The following is a 15,989-nucleotide window of genomic DNA, read 5'->3' as shown; positions in this document are numbered from 1 at the left end:
ATGGGGACATGTGACTTAAAAGTCACGCAGTGTTAAAAAGCAGGATCCTTTGAGGCCCCATTCAGTCTGCTTTTTCAGTCATCTCATCAATCTTCATCCTCTGGTAATGGCTCATAGTTTACAAATGAAATTCAAACTACGTGCCCAGAGACAATCAGTAGACTAGTGAACAAAATCCAAATGGTTTGCTTGTGTTGCACTGAGTCTTCTGCCACACAATGTCTTTTTTGAACCATTCCCAGAGGAAGTGAATTGTAAAAGACCACCATGGGCAAAATGAAGAATGGCCTTTTTGTGTCTGCTTGTCCACACTGAAAAATGTCAAAGTCCATGGCATTAAGCACAGAAATAGAGGTGACTGGGACAAAGTGTCAGAACTCAGAGCCATATACCAAAAATCAGCTCAACCCCCCACTTTGCACATCATTCTCTGCTGAAGGAATACGACGAGTTTACATGATAATAGTAAGTTGTGGGGAAATGTAGAACCACTAAAAAGGTTTTCAGTGCAGGTCTCAAGTAACAGCCTCACTAAAAACTGAACAGACTGGATAATCTAATGAACACCAGCTCTTAAGAGATACGGGAACCTGTTTTCAGCAGGGGGGTTGGGCTCGATGATCCCAGAGGTCCCTTCCAACCCTTACAATTGTGTGATTCTGTGTGATTCTGTAACATGAGTAAACTTGTGCTTCGGGGTGCAAGATGATCCTCATGAGTAGAGCTGTCCCACAAACATCTCTGAGCTCTTTCCCAGACAGCTACTTGTGCTCACAAGAAGTTTTCTAAACTGTCATGCTAAAACCCATCTTCTTCACACACAGCACTGGTGTGTTGTGACCTTTTATAGCACTACCATTATTTTTGCCCTTCAAGAGGGTTATCTGCAGCCACGTCATCTCCTGCCTTCTGTGTTGCAAAACTCTTTACTTGCATATATACACACTGAGAGGAAGAAACACTCCATGAAGAATACTGTCCAGTGGGCCGTAACCAGTGAACTGCAAAAGGTTTACTCCTTCCTGTGAAGGGCTCCCTTCTTTTCACAACCCTTGACATCCAGAAGTTTAAGTGAATATATTCTTTAGCTAATTATGAATTGTATTTACTGAAAGGTCAGGGTCTCTTTGGAATATCATAATGCAGCAAACAAGAATTAACTACGTAGAAGATAAAAGTCAAGGCACCATCAATAGTAACCTTTATCTACTCCTCTCCAGTAATATGGTACCCAGATACACGGTTTGGATTAGCCAAAAATTTACTAATTTAGTTTGGAGTTAGAAGTTACTAATCTAGTTAGAAGTTACTAATCTAGTTTACAAATTTAAATTGCTTAAAGATGAGAAATAAGCACAAGACTTTTTTTTTTTTCTTTTTTTTTTTTTTTCCTGTGAATGCTATAAACCAAAATGCAGTTGCACAGAATGACATTGATGCCTATCATCAAGATTAAGGACTGGATGACAACTTTTTCAGAAAAAAATATCTTCCCTGCTACGTCATCTTATCCTAGATTTAAATTTCAAAGTAAATATTGGTTTTAAAGTAGGAGGCATAAAGAGCTTCAGAGACAACGCTACAAATGGTTCTATGGGGGCAGAAACCTTCAGGCTGACTGATATGCAAATGGAAAGCAACAACATGTGAACATTGTGATTTTCACAGTAATTGCCAAAGGCATTTTGTAGTGGAGAACTTCAAAAGAATTGAGAAATCCTTCATGTACCATCAATAATTATTACATGGCTTGTCATAACCATTATTTGTGGGACAGAGCCTTGGATTCGATGAGTGATCACATAAAATGTCCCTACTGACGGGTATCTTCATTATTTGAGAGTGTGCTCAACCCTCCTACTGCCTGGCAGTAATGAGACGGTTCATGCTACTTGCAAAACAAATATGATTGGAAAGGCACTGACAAAAGTTAGGTACCTGCCACTTATAGTGTACAACAGCCCGAGGAAGGCACTAGGAGATAGGCCCTGATTTCCTCAAGGACTGACTTCCAGCACGGGCAGAACTATCTGCCTGTTAGTTAGTACTATCTGATAGTAACTATCTGATGGTTACTGTGGGAACCAAACCACATCCCTCTGGTCACACTGGATCAAGCAAAGCTTACCTATAAATGAGGTGAGGGAACAAACAAATGTGTGACTTAGCACAAAAACATTTATTGCTTACATAGAGTTTAATGCCAGAGGAGATTATGAAGTCTAATATCCCAGCTATCACGAACCAATACACCACACCGACAGCCCTACCATTAAGTCTAGCATTTCAGCTACTGTAACATAATATAATATGCCAAGATAGCCCTCTTCTCATCCAGTTATCTGAAGCAAATGAAACCATGTCTCTCAGGTTAATGCAGCATGCAGGGAAGAGCAGAGATGCAGACATTATCAGTGCAAAAACCTGTGCAATCTTAAACATACTCCCAAGGAAAATTTTTTTCAGTATTTTTGAAATGCTGCATGGGACCTTTGGCAATAAAGCACTGTGGAGCTGAGGAACAGTTAGAAAGCCAGAAGCCAAAAGACATTGTCTCACTGTATGATTTCATCTCAATTTCCCAGTAGGCAACCATAACTCACCCATCTTCTGACTTCTGAACACATGACTGCATTATTTAGGCATTTTTTATGTATGTTCATGCATTTTTATGTGAACAATATATGCATGAGTGGGTGCATGTTTAAATAAACACATGCACAGAGAATCATAGAATGGCCTGGACTGGAAGGGACCTTAAAGATCATGTAGTTTCAACCCCCACGCCATGGGCAGGGACACCTCCCACCAGACCAGGTTGCCCAAAGCCCCATCCAGCCTGGCCTTGAGCACCTCCAGGGATGGGGCATCCACAGCTTCTCTGGGCAGCCCGTGCCAGTGCCTCACCACCCTCAGAGTAAAGAACTTCCTCTTAACATCAAATCTAAATCTCTTCTCTTTTAGTTTAAAACTGTTCCCCCTTCTCCTATAATTAACTGTCCATGTAAAAACTCCATCCACATCTTTTTTATAAACCCCATTTAAGTACAGAAAGGCCACAATGATGTCTCCCCAGAGCCTCCTCTTCTCCAGGCTAAACAGCCCCAGCTCTCTCAGCCTTTCTGCACAGGAGAGGTGCTCCAGCCCTCTGATCATCTTTGTGGCCCTCCTCCAGACCCGCTCCAACATCTCCACATCCTTCTAGTGCTGGGGGCCCCAGATCTGGATGCAGCACTCAAAGTGGGGCTTCACAAAGGCAGAGCAGAGGGGGACAATCACCTCCCTTGACCTGCTGCCCACCCCTCTGTTGATGCAGCCCAGGATATGGTTGCCCTTCTGGGCTGCAAGCACTCATTGCTGGCTCATGTCGAGCTTTTTGTCCACCAGAACCTCCAAGTCCTTCTCCACAGGGCTGCTCTTACTGTACTTCTCCCAGTCTGTGTTCATGTCTGGGATTGCCCCGACCCAAGTGCAGCACCTTGCACTTGGACTTGCTGAACCTCATTAGGTTTATGTGTGCCCACTTATTTAGCTTGCCTAAGTCCCTTTGGATGGCACCCCTTCCTTCTGGTGTCATCTGCAAAGCTGCTGAGGGTGCACTCAATCCCACTGTATGTGTCACAGATAACGATATTAAACAGATAAAGATATAATACCTACAAGGGAAGAACTGTTTGTAGATCATGACATTTCCACTCTCCCATTTACATATTTAGTCTGCCCACATTCCTCACCTTTTAACCTTTATATACTCAGTGTCATCGAGTGGTGCTTGTAAAATACTGGTTTGCCTTTGTGTACTGATTCCCCAGGCAGGCCTTGCCTTCTTTTTCTATGGCATGGTCAGTCCCCCAGTACTCCTCAAGTCTAATATCCAGCAACACTTCATTTTTAGAGAAGGTCTAGGACTTATGATGAGGTTCAGAGAAAATTAGCTCATGATTAAAGGCCTGGGGAAATAAAAGATCACCCAAATGCCAGATCTGACCTGACCTTTAAATGTACTGCTCCAATAATATTTCTCAATAACTAGGCTTCCCACTCTTTCCCTTGAAAGACATGGATATGAATCAATTACTACTGCAAGTCAGTTATTAGCTGGCTTCACCTAATAACTCCAAACTATGCAGAAGAAAAGCAATTGATCTGCCATGTCTGAAGCAAAAGTATTGTTCCTTATAAAGCATGCATTTATTTCCATTATTTCCAGTGGGTTTAAAAGCCAGATACATCTCCTCAATGCCATTCATCTGTCTCTCTTACAGGAGGAAACACAATTTATCTACTTGCCATCGCTTGTATACAGTTCAGTCAAAGACAACACTGTTCAAGCTATTCCTTGCTGCGTTCCTTCAGCTCAGAAATCCTGAGCTATGTGGCTCGTCTGATGCTTGCTCTGGTTCCTTGACTACTAGAACTGGAAGTCCCACTGGTAATGAGATAAACAAAAACAGCATTCCAAGGCAGAAAGTCCAGCAAAGACTGGGATGTTTCTCAGGAGAAATGGTATCTACTGAATGGTACGTACAAGTAAAAACCCTAATGGACACTGTCTGCTTTCTCTCACTGTACCTTGCTGTTGTGGAGATGCGTGCTTTGCCTTTCTCCCTGCTTTTTTTCAGAGAAACCAGAAGGCACAACGGCTACAGTGCCCACCTGGCTCTTCTGAATTTTGTGTGCACATCTCTGCACTGCTGTAGAGTTCAAGGATAATTGTTGGAAAGTAATTTAATATTTTCGTTCTTCTGTTACCCTTATTTACAGTGGGAATAATATTAACTAGTAGCAAGAGAACTGATGGTGATAAAAGCAATAAAGACTATGACATGCTCAGAAATTACACTGCTGTGGCCTTACATGATTTTTCATGCAGCAAACTCAGCAAACTCTTATTTGATTTGCAGGTGTTTCTTGTATTCTGTTTCTACAGTGAGTTTTGGTGTTGTTGTTTAGATTTCAATGTAACTATGAGATTCCATCTTAGCAGAATGAAGCTGTACCTAACCACGTATGGAAAGACAGGCTGTATTTTGCAGTCCTGATCATGACCCATTCGTGTAGCAGTCAGAAATAATCTTATGGCCTATACAGAAAACATGAAGGTCTTTATTGATATCCCAAAGAATTGTTATGCTGGTTAGTTCTAAGCTGATGCTTTTGTTTTTCATCCTGAAACTCTTTTATTTCCGTAAATAAACTCTTTGAAACTTCGGTGTCATCCAGTGACAACTAAATAGGATTAACTTCAGGCAATAGAAAATGAAAGACAATGTTAATTCAGAAGCAACAACCCTGAACGCTGTATGTGAAATAGATGAAGACAAAGTAAGCAAGGTCAGCTCAGCTGGGTAACATAAAAGGCAGCCTCTTCTCTCAAAGTCCTTTTGATCTGAATTTAACCTAAAATTGCACCTTCCTTCTCACGCCTTAGTAAAATGGATTTTACACAATTATCAGGTTTCGGCAGAAGCACGCTGTCTTAAATCTAACTGTTCAGATGCCAGGACATTTCCAGCACAGGAGCAGTCCATGAAATGTCATGAGGGCTCCTGCTGACTGCAGCATGGTTAGAGCAAGTGGGTCTTCTCAAAGACTACCCAGACCTTCTCCCATAAAGACTTAGCCTTTGGTACAAAACTCTGGATTAGAGTTTAAAAGTACTACACTGAGAAAAATGTGACGACAGTTTTTCTGCATCATATCTTGCTGCCTGTACAACTGCTGATTCTGGAACGTGCTGAGCTCACCTTGCTCTTATCTCTCTTCTTTGCACTTTAGGTCTGATCTGTTCATACAGCAGTTACACAGCAGTATAAAATCATAAGCTAATGTAAATTTACTCTCGGATTATAAATGTATAGATGAGATCGGTATCAGGGTTTCTAAATCCACCATCTTCTTCCCCTGGTCCTCTTTGGGGCATGCAAGAAAGAAAAATCATAAAAAAAAAAACAGAGAAGGAAGCTGAAATATAAGCAAAAAATGTGAATTATCAAACAGAATAACTTCACATGTTTGGTGAAGTCAGTAGATAGCCAATTTTTAAGTGGTCCTGCAGGAGACTCCTGAGTTTGAAGTCCAAATAGGAAGACATAAAGTAGTTGTATCCACTGAGAAGTGAATTTTATGACAGCGGGTATGGTTCATTGATATAATAAATAACCCTGTTTGCACATCAGATGAGAAATTCTGAAGTGACAGAACTCAATTGCAGCATTTCCAGGAAACAGTTTTAGCAAGACTGACACAGTGTTGAATGAGGCCTATTACTATTATTCCCATCCCTGCTTATTGCCAGGAAAAAGTTATGAGGATTTAACAAATAGCATAAACATTCTTCAAAAAAAAAAAAAAGGAAAAAAAAAAAAAAGAAATTACAACCAGCAGGGCAGCCTGCAGTTTTAATAACAGTTTTAAATGCTGGCAAAGAAGGACCATGAAAAAAACTGTCAGCTAAAACAACTGGGCACATTTTTAGTTCATCAGGTTGATGTTTCTATACACAGGGGTGAGAACAGTAAGTACTAAGATTTACAGAAATTGATAGTATATTTTTTGAATAGTTATCAACTGATCAACAACCTTTAAGATATGCTCATTGAATAAGATAAATAATCAGTATTGACTCTTGGGAGTCACAACATGGACCTGTTTTTGATATAACTGCTTCCAATAATATAAAAGTCTGGCGTGACGTTCTGAAGGGACTTCAGGCATTTTTTCATCATTCTTTCCCAGTTCAAAGCAGTTTCACTCCGTGTAGCAGAAGTTCTTCATTTGCCTAAATTTTAGCAATGTTTTTTCAGTTCATTGCACTATATTCTGCAAATACATTTTTTTCAGAATGTCAGGGTGGCAGGCTGAAGCCCCAGTGCAGAGAACAAGAGACAGTTACAATATGCTAACTCTATCATTCTGTTTATGAATATTATTTTTCAGTGTTCATTTGGATACTTCTAAACAAGTGCAATTTCCCTACCTAGGGTTTTATAGTCAGCAAACTGGGTTTATGAACCGTAAAATCCTACACTGAAGGTGCTTAACAGAGTTAATCAAATGATATGGAGGATGTCAAAAACATATTAAAGCTGGAGGAGAAGGTGGCATATAAAACACCTTTAAGGGAACCATGACAACAGTCATCGTCGGGATCAGTAAACTGCAGTACCCTAATCTATTCTATATTGGGGTTTGCAGTGACTTTATGCCACGTAACATTCCAGCCAAGTTGCACATAAATCACACATCAGCTTTAGATTGACTTTTGCTATAAACAATTCCATAACATTTCTTGTTTCCTGCAACACCCTACCAAGATACACAGGATAGGCAAACAGCAGAAACAGAGATGGCTGAGTATATTTTACTGATAAAAATTTCAGACATCTGCTTTATCAAAGGACTGGGACAGAGTACCACATAGTTTTGCACCAGCAATCCTCTATTTTCTACGTTTGTTGTTGCTTTACTTTCTTTGACCTTTATATTCAGAACAATGCTCATTTGGAATAAATGTACTTTTCCAGTCACACATTTGCTTGCTTCAGAAGAAACAGTTTAAATAGAAGAGTTTGAGATGTGGAAATTCTTTTCTTCCATTTGCTTTCAATAACCAGTCATGAATTTTATGAAATCCCGTTACGAGGCTGACTGCCATATTATAGAAAACTAATGAATTTACTTTGATGAATTTGTCATCAGAAATATCACTGGGACCACTGACTCAGTGTCATCTTTGCGTATACGTCTTTGGAACAGAGGTACAGAATAAGGGAAGTTACTAGCAGTATTTTTGCAACAGCAGTCTTTATCTGGTTCTGTTAGTAGACTGAAAACTTTGCAATGTTTTAGCATACCCATTATTTAGGTGGTAATATTGTTAGACCAGCATTCAAATACATAGAAGCATAAAGTCCACACGAGCAGATACAGGTGTCTTTCTGAAAGACCCCCTCACTTCCTCCTGCAGCTCAGTAAATATGAATTTAAGTGCACTAAATAAAGAGAATAAACATTGACTAACAACATGAGAGGAATGGCTTTAATTTTGGACAGGTTTATGCACACAGTTTTAAAATTAACATAAATATGTGAGTTTGATTGTTATTTTTAGCCTGGTTTCCTAAGGAAATGAGAATCTGTGATTGTGATATTAGTTGGCGGTTTCCATCTCCCTATCTTTCACTTCCATCCTTGTTTAGTAACCTCTGAAGCTGTAGGCTGTCATCAGAAGTCAAGAAAGAGAAGGAAATCTCCATGATAATAAAATACTGCTAAAATTTCAGTGAAAATTGTCAGCTGGAAAAGCAGAGGAGCTCTGGTTAATTATTTTCACTATGAGACATACTGCATTGTGGCGCAGTTACCTGTTCTGTATGACCTGTCAGTTTGTCCTATGAGTACTCATTTAATGGCAGAATAATTACCTCTCACACCAGCCACAATATGTGCTTATAAATAGAATGGAAAGGAGAAGAGCTGAAAAATATGAAATGAAGGCATGTTGGAAGAACTAGCGGAAATGAAAGCACTGAAGCAAAAGAGAATTTGAGGTTATTGGGAACACACTGGGGGAGAGAGCAGTAAGAGATGAGCCTGTACAGATGTACATCTTAAAGCAACCTGTCCCCATCCGTTCCACTGCTCAACCATCAACTTGATTTCACAGCTCAACACTGAAGTGTTATACCAGTTCAACAGCTAACATGGACATACTGTATCCTAGAACTAAAGTAACAGAATACAGCTTGTTTTTAACCTGGTCTGGGAATGAGCTGCACTGGTATAAATATGTTTTCTCCAGAAGTGATCCACTGAGGATAGGGCTGTGCTACTTTGCTTAAAGGGCTATATTTACGACAACAAAACTGTGTGCATGGGTAAGTCTTTTAGATACCTAAACCAGCATTAGGTATCTCCGCACATATTCAGGTTAGCTTTAGACAACATTATTTTATACACTATAGAACTAAAGAATTCTATCTAAATTAGAGCACTAGTACTAATAAGCACAGATTAATGCCAAACGTAAGTAAACACAAAAGCTCAGCAGCTGGTTTACTGTGTCATCCTTTTGTATCCATCACAGATCACGGTACTGAAAAGGAAACAGTAATAGATGGTAGCATCATTAATCATAATTAGGTAAATATATCTAACATTTTTGCCACTTCTGGATTTCAAAGTTATTATAAATTATATTGCACTAGTAACAGTCAGAAATTGGGATGGAGTCATCTCTATTCTGCAAAAAAAAAGAAATAAACTATAGAATGATGTTCAGCTGTGTTCTGAAATATCAGTGAAAACTTATGAAGCATGTTGTGCTCCTGAGCAACACACGTCTTGACATTTGTTTGTCAAGTAACATGACCAAGGTTACAGTAAAAATCTGTACAGTAAGTGGGAGACAAGACTGCCTAATTCATCCTTCTCCATCTGATGCCATAACAGGTAAAATATTGCATCAGATCAACTGATTATACATTAGAAAATTATAGCACTAACAAAGAGAGAATAACCTTGTGGTACTGATAGTGGACTTGGAATATTTTAGTCCAGTTCTTGGCACTGCTACAGCATTAAGCAAGTTATCTAGATTTTTGTCCTCACCCATTTACCTGTGAAATAACTGAATTTCCCTTTTCTATCTTGTCCACTCATTGCCCGATGGTTTTAGGAAACAGAATGTTTCTTATTTCGTATCGCACAATACCTAGCCTTAGAATCAGATGTACTCTTGGATATCTACTGTAACACAAATGATTATTTACACTGTTTTTATATATATATTGCATTTATCAATTCACTAAGGACATTTTGCAATCCTTTTCATATTGCAGGTCTACACCTAAAAGCCAATGGGGAAAAATCAAGTCAGCAAAGCATTAAGAACTGACTTAAAAATACCTCCTACCTGCACAGGTGTCTCCAGAGTGTAGATATGTTCCCCGCGCACGTTGTAGAACTTGACAAGTGCGCTTTTCAACAGGGAGCCATTGCTAAGTTCAACAAGCTGACACTGCTTCTCCATCCCTGCTACTGCAAGTAGGTCTCCTTGCGTACACCACTGGACCACCACATCTGAAAGAGCAAAGATAGTTTGCAGTAACCAATTATTAGAATCAATAGGAACAGTGTTTCCAGAGGCACAACAGTGATTTGAGAATCTAAATCATACTCACAGAGATTACTTAAAAACCTACATATTTTCATCAAAATAGTAGCAAATACAATGTATATGCAATTCTGAGAATGCCTCTTCCTTTTTATTTTGTGGATTGCAAAAAAAGTGTAAAAACCCACTAACTTCTCTATCTCTATAGTGAGTATAGAATGTAAATTAGCTGTTGTTCCTAAATACGTTAAGTACAAGAATTTATTTGTGATGTTAAAACTGGTGTGGAAGATACAATGTGTACAACCTTGGGCTAAATAAGTGAAATCAATTTAATGCCCAGATAAATAACCTCAGTGATTAAGGGAGCAGCAAAAACTATTTGTGTGGAGAGGTCTACAGTGCTAAAAAGCAGCATATGTGGCAATGCTTCATACCCCCACTCTTTGTGAATTTAACTTTTAATATAACCCAAGATTTGTAACATCAAACTTGAAAGACTTGGATTTTTGTCCTTAAATTCATATGGCCTCCAAGTCATAGCTTTTCATTTGACATGACTTCTGGAAAGCTACTCCTTTGTCTAGCAGAAGTTTGCCAGAAGCACACAGGGATTGCTTAGTCTCTCATACACATGGATATGAATATACATATCAGTTACTTCTCCTACAGGCACCTCATAATGAGGAACACCCACAGCTTAATTTGGGGATGCTAATTTCAAACCTTTATATCCTCCAGCTCGTTGTCACACTTCAACAAGAGCACCAAAACAGTACTTTGTGTTTCTGCTTGTGTTTCAAAGGCAGATTTGCATGTGCAAGGAATACTGAGCTAGTCTTTAAACCTTTTTAATCTTAAACCAGAGGTGAAAGGCAGCTATTTTGTACTGAGACAAAGTGATGGTAAAGACAAAACTTTTGTGCTCTGGGATGCTCAATCTGCCAAGAACCTTTTGAAGACACTTGTGGGCGAGAAGCTGTCTTCAAATGAAGAAGCAGGAGAGAAATAAGAGTTGGCAGGAAGGATCTCAAAATTGTTTCAAGTTGTCAACTTGTCATTTTCAGGGACTTTTATGTGCAATTTAAAATGGTTTTGTATTATTTCAACTTTCTGATATTTCTCATGGGAATTATGCTTCTGTATGTATCAGAAGCAAGACACAGGTTTCTCAAGATAATTTTTTCAGAGCTAGGCATTGTATGCTTCTTTTTCTCTTGGTCGTCGGCCCTCTAAGTAATCTACAATGGGATTTAATCCATCTTTCTCAGAGTTTGATGATAGTTATTTTAGAAATCAGTGGGGCAAGCAGATCAACTCCACTTGTGATAATGAGCTTTACTACACTCGCTTAACTACCAAAGAGAAACAAGAACCTCATTTGGCTAGCTGTCTTCAAGTAAAACTTCCCATTGATCCCCATACCAAGAGAAAGAGGAGTGATTATGGTGTCCACCAATTTTCTTTCTCGCTCTCCAAACTCCTAGAGCAAGGCTGCTGCAATGGCAAAGAAGAACCAGATGTGGTCCACAGCATCCCCCTGGGACAGAGTGACTCCACAGCATGTTGTACCACCAACGGGGTCTTAGGCTTTTTAACCTTGAGATAAAATAGCTCAGCTCATAACCAAGTCTCAGTGCAAGCGCAGAGATTAGAAATGAGGGGGAGATTTCATCTAGGGTACTGAACTGCAAATGAATCAGCGGATCACAGTCATCCCCCAAAGCTAGTTAGCCAACCATCACAGGTGTGAATATTAACAAACCTTTAACAGAGAGCACTCCAAATGTGCAACAGCTCTGCAGGTAGCAGTTGCAGCTAACTAGTACACCTAGTTGATGTATTTCAGTAGGTAGCTCTGAGAATCACTGAGTTAAGAAGTATGAAAAAAGAAAGCATACAGCTGAACAGTTCAGGACCTCTGCTAGAATAGACAAAACTTCCAGGAGTGTTTAAGCTGGATGAAGCAAAGAAGTTGCATTTGGGTAATCAAATTCTCATCCAACAGCAAAAGCTTTCATACAACAATTCAATGTGAATATTGCCAGTCAAATGACAGCTATGCAAAGCTAGTAGAAGGTCAAAAATATATTGGTATTGCATGAAAGAGTTTTATAGTTGCCTGCTTTAAAAATACATTTAGTAGCCTACAACAGCCCATAAAGACAAGGGCATCTGCTACAGAGACCACAATGCAATACTTGCACATTGCAGACAGGAACACGTGAATTGACTCACATACAACACTGAAGATCATTCACTCTTAGCTGAGCTCCAAGTGGATGGAGAGGATGGAGGCCCTGTGCTGGGTGGGTTGCACATTCTTACATGTGATAATAACCAGCAAAATGACAGTTGCTTGACAACATTTTTGATAAGAAGGTACAGAAAATCTGTATCTATATAACAACTATATGTAAAATGCTTTTCATCATGCAGTGGTTAACTTCAAAACAAGACAGTGACATCTCAATCACCTTTCTCTCCCTCTGTCTCACACGTGCTGCCTATCCAACAAGATGTTGCACATTCTTCCTCTACTGATGTCAATGATGCAGTCAAGTTTACAGACCATAAAAATATTTCTACTGCAGCTTGTGCGCTAATATTTTGCTAGTGGAACGTGATGTAATTAAGGGATCTTTTTCCATTAGTGAAACAAGACAGACATCCTCAGCAAGAAGGATCCCTACAACTCTAAACAGTGAGCAAGTTTCTCCTACTGCTTCCAGCCAGAAGCACAGACTACATGCCAACTCAAGACTACTTACCCAATTTACTAAAATTCTACAGTGATGCTGGGCACACAGGTGGATATCATAAGAGCTTCTCTAAATGGGTTTCGATTTTCCCAGGCTTTAAGCAGCCCTTCTGGCTGAAGAAGTTTTGTGGATCATAGGGTTGCCTCATGAAACTACTTTTTGCCAGCCACATGCTTCTTGTGTTGGGACAGATGGAAGCAGGAATGGGGCAGAATTCTCAAAGGTGATTTTTTACCTCCTAAGACTCCCCTGCACAGCTGATCACCCAAAAACTACTGTGCTGGAATTAGAATAACTTTTTAACAATACTGTACAATTATGGAAAAGCTAAGGGTTTGCTTTGACAGTTTAGATTTCCCTTTTTTTTTTTTTTTTTTTTTTTTGCATCTAATATAAAACTGATTTACTTGTAGAGACCAAAAAGAATCAATGGAGCCCATATTTACGTATTCACTTATGTGCCTTAGTGAATTAAAATTTCTCTGCAGGCAAAACACTATAAATTTTACTGAGGGCACTGGCAAGGTAAGGGACTCTTTGATAGGTAAGAACAGCAAAGATTTCAATGTAAATTAAAGATTTGACATGGAATGCTGATTTTACAAACATTCACACATCACTTAGCAAGATGTTATAGTAATAATCAGTGAAATTTTCCTTCTTTCAGCATAACTTGCCTCTTTGTAATCGATAATTTCAGGAAGTTTCCAAAATTTGTAAGACATTCAAAAGAGTATTGTGATTCGTACCTGGTTACTAAAAGCATGGGAAGAGACATTGTGAATTAAAAATATAAAAAAAGTGTTATATAAGAGGGCCATTCACACAAGCAAGCGTTAACTTAATAGCACATTCAGCTGAAAAAAGACAAACAGATCAATTTGCTCTAGAAAGCTCCTATAAAAACAAAATCTCAAAAATTTAAACATTTTTCCAAATACAAAAAGATCTATTAACCAAGCACTGCTCTTTCACCAGCAGGTGTCAGTGCTGATAACGGCAACACCAGCAGCTGAGCTCTGGGTGGTAAGAGCTCCTGGGTTGAGAGATGAAGAGAAAAACATAACCTATACACACATAATTAAAAGTGCAAGTAAAACACAGAATAGAAGGGGGTGAGATATCTGCCTTTTGTACCTTTCAACCCTGAGCGGATGATAGTAGGAGAGAGGTCATCGTAATTGTTCATTAAACTGATGTCTCCAGACGTGAAGCTGACGGTCAGTAGTGGCTTGGTGTTCTGCACCGGGACTGGATATGCGGCTGGACCATCTGCAAAAACAAGGCTCAGGAGTGAGCGAAAAGTGAACCACCGAAGTAATTACATTCGGGTTGAGAGACACTGTAATTAAGCTTGTCCTCATCAGGAACGGTTCCAAGCCTCAAACTCTACCTGCTTATTTCTGTAATGTCTGTAAGCAACAGCAAAGCAGGTGCAGCTAGTCAGTTTGTCTGTTTTTGTGAAACCCCAACATTTTTTTCTTTTTGCATTTTCACTACAGTAAATCCAAAGGGATTTATGGATCTTCTGTTACACTGCATAAAGGTGGTTTTCTATATTTTTTCATTGTGAGCTTACCAAATTGAAAGCTGGTGCTTTGGAAGGTTTCCTTGGACCCAAAGTTGAAAGACAGCATAATAAACAGTATAATCACTCTAAAAGCTACTTGTTACACAAATTTTCTGCTTGGACAAGTGCTGGGGACTCCTGGAGTCACTAGAGACTATGTAAGAGCTTCTAAGAGAACATACTGACCTTTCACAAATTACTGTATTTTAAATGTTAAGAGCTAGGCAGCAGCATAAAAAATTGCATGCCATCCTTCACAACAGGATCCAATGTGCTCAAAGGTGGAGATGAGCTCAAATGGAAAACTTCACTTTCCAAACTATTTCTAGAACGTCTCTGCTCCTCTGAGCTTACTTTTCAGCATTCACCAAAATTCATTTGTTCAAATACTTAATGACCAGTATCACCATCTGCAGCATTCACTATTTAACTCATTTTTTTTGACAAACTTTGACGGGAGATGTTGCTGGCCCCTGATAAAGTGCTCACAAGGCCTGACCAGCACCTTTTCAGTCATCAAAAATAGCACAGACACTTAAAAGTAATATTGCTTCCTGAACTTGCAAAAGAGATGATCAAAAAGCACTTCAGAGAATGGTATCTAGTAATTAGCAGCTCCGTGTGTGTATATAGTTTGGTAAGAAAAAAACATCAAACTTGCAGTCCTTCCTACACTTCTGTGTGAGTCAAAGGCTTGTCACCTTTGAGAGGTTTATGCTGCATCTGCTCTAAAGAAAACACATCATGTTTGGGTAATCATTAAAAGTAGACTTGTAGGCTTCTAACAAGTACACCCACCCCCTGACTGACTCAGAAAAAGCTAGCACATTTGGATCATTTAAGTTCTCATCTGTGTACTCTGCAACTTCACCATCCCCCAACTGGATTTTAAAAAAACAATAAAAAGACGATTTAATGTTGTTCCTTGTCTTGCATTAGAAGCTTGCTAGGAAACCTGGAAGTTTGTTTCTTTTCTTCTAAGGTAACAAATCTCACCAGAAGTGAGACATGAAAGCCAAAACAAACCTCAGGCCAAAAGATGCTACATTTTCTTCAGATGATCAGACTCTATCAGTATTTATTAAATACATATGTTTATTATATTGACATACATACAGGTGATTCTGGAAAAGATACATTTTTGGACTGAACCCAAATTAGACCTAAAACTGCAAGAGTTCTCAATTCAGTGGTTCAGATGTGAGATGCACATTCAGAATCATTCATAGCCATTACGTACTCAAATTTTCCATGATTCAGTACAATCACTGATATAATAGCCCTTAATTTAGTTCAGACATCATATACTGGAACACAGACACAGCTTACTTACATCTTATAGAATAATCAACAGCATTTACAAAAAGCATTATTACTATTACTTGGACTGAGAAGGACTGGGATGAAAGGAGTAATGACATATCCCACCCCACAAACCATGTACACCCAGTGGCCTGCTAGGTCTTTGCTATTTATGATTTCCAAATAGTTTAAAATCAAAACATGTCACACAATGAGTTTTATACTTAGGGGTCATGAA

General features: G+C 39.1%; 1 protein-coding gene across 7 annotated transcripts in view; it reads right to left on the bottom strand.

Annotated features, from left to right (window-relative positions):
- Nucleotides 1-15,989, bottom strand: part of TULP4 (TUB like protein 4) — a 156,963-nt gene that overhangs the window by 22,876 nt on the left and 118,098 nt on the right. For all 7 annotated transcript variants that reach the window (XR_011808347.1, XR_011808346.1, XR_011808345.1 and 4 more), the window contains 2 exons: nucleotides 14,017-14,151; nucleotides 9,917-10,083 (listed from right to left, as the gene is read on the bottom strand). Coding sequence is in view for 4 of the 7 variants with exons in the window: in XM_072035952.1 (XP_071892053.1) it covers nucleotides 9,917-10,083; nucleotides 14,017-14,151 (302 nt within the window). In the remaining 3 variants the exon portion in view is untranslated. The remainder of the gene's footprint in view (nucleotides 1-9,916; nucleotides 10,084-14,016; nucleotides 14,152-15,989) is intronic.

This window comes from Anas platyrhynchos, chromosome 3, assembly GCF_047663525.1.
Source record: "Anas platyrhynchos isolate ZD024472 breed Pekin duck chromosome 3, IASCAAS_PekinDuck_T2T, whole genome shotgun sequence".
NCBI lineage: Eukaryota > Metazoa > Chordata > Aves > Anseriformes > Anatidae > Anas > Anas platyrhynchos.
The sequence above is the reverse complement of the archived record's forward strand: the minus strand, read 5'-3'. Positions and strand labels throughout refer to the sequence as shown.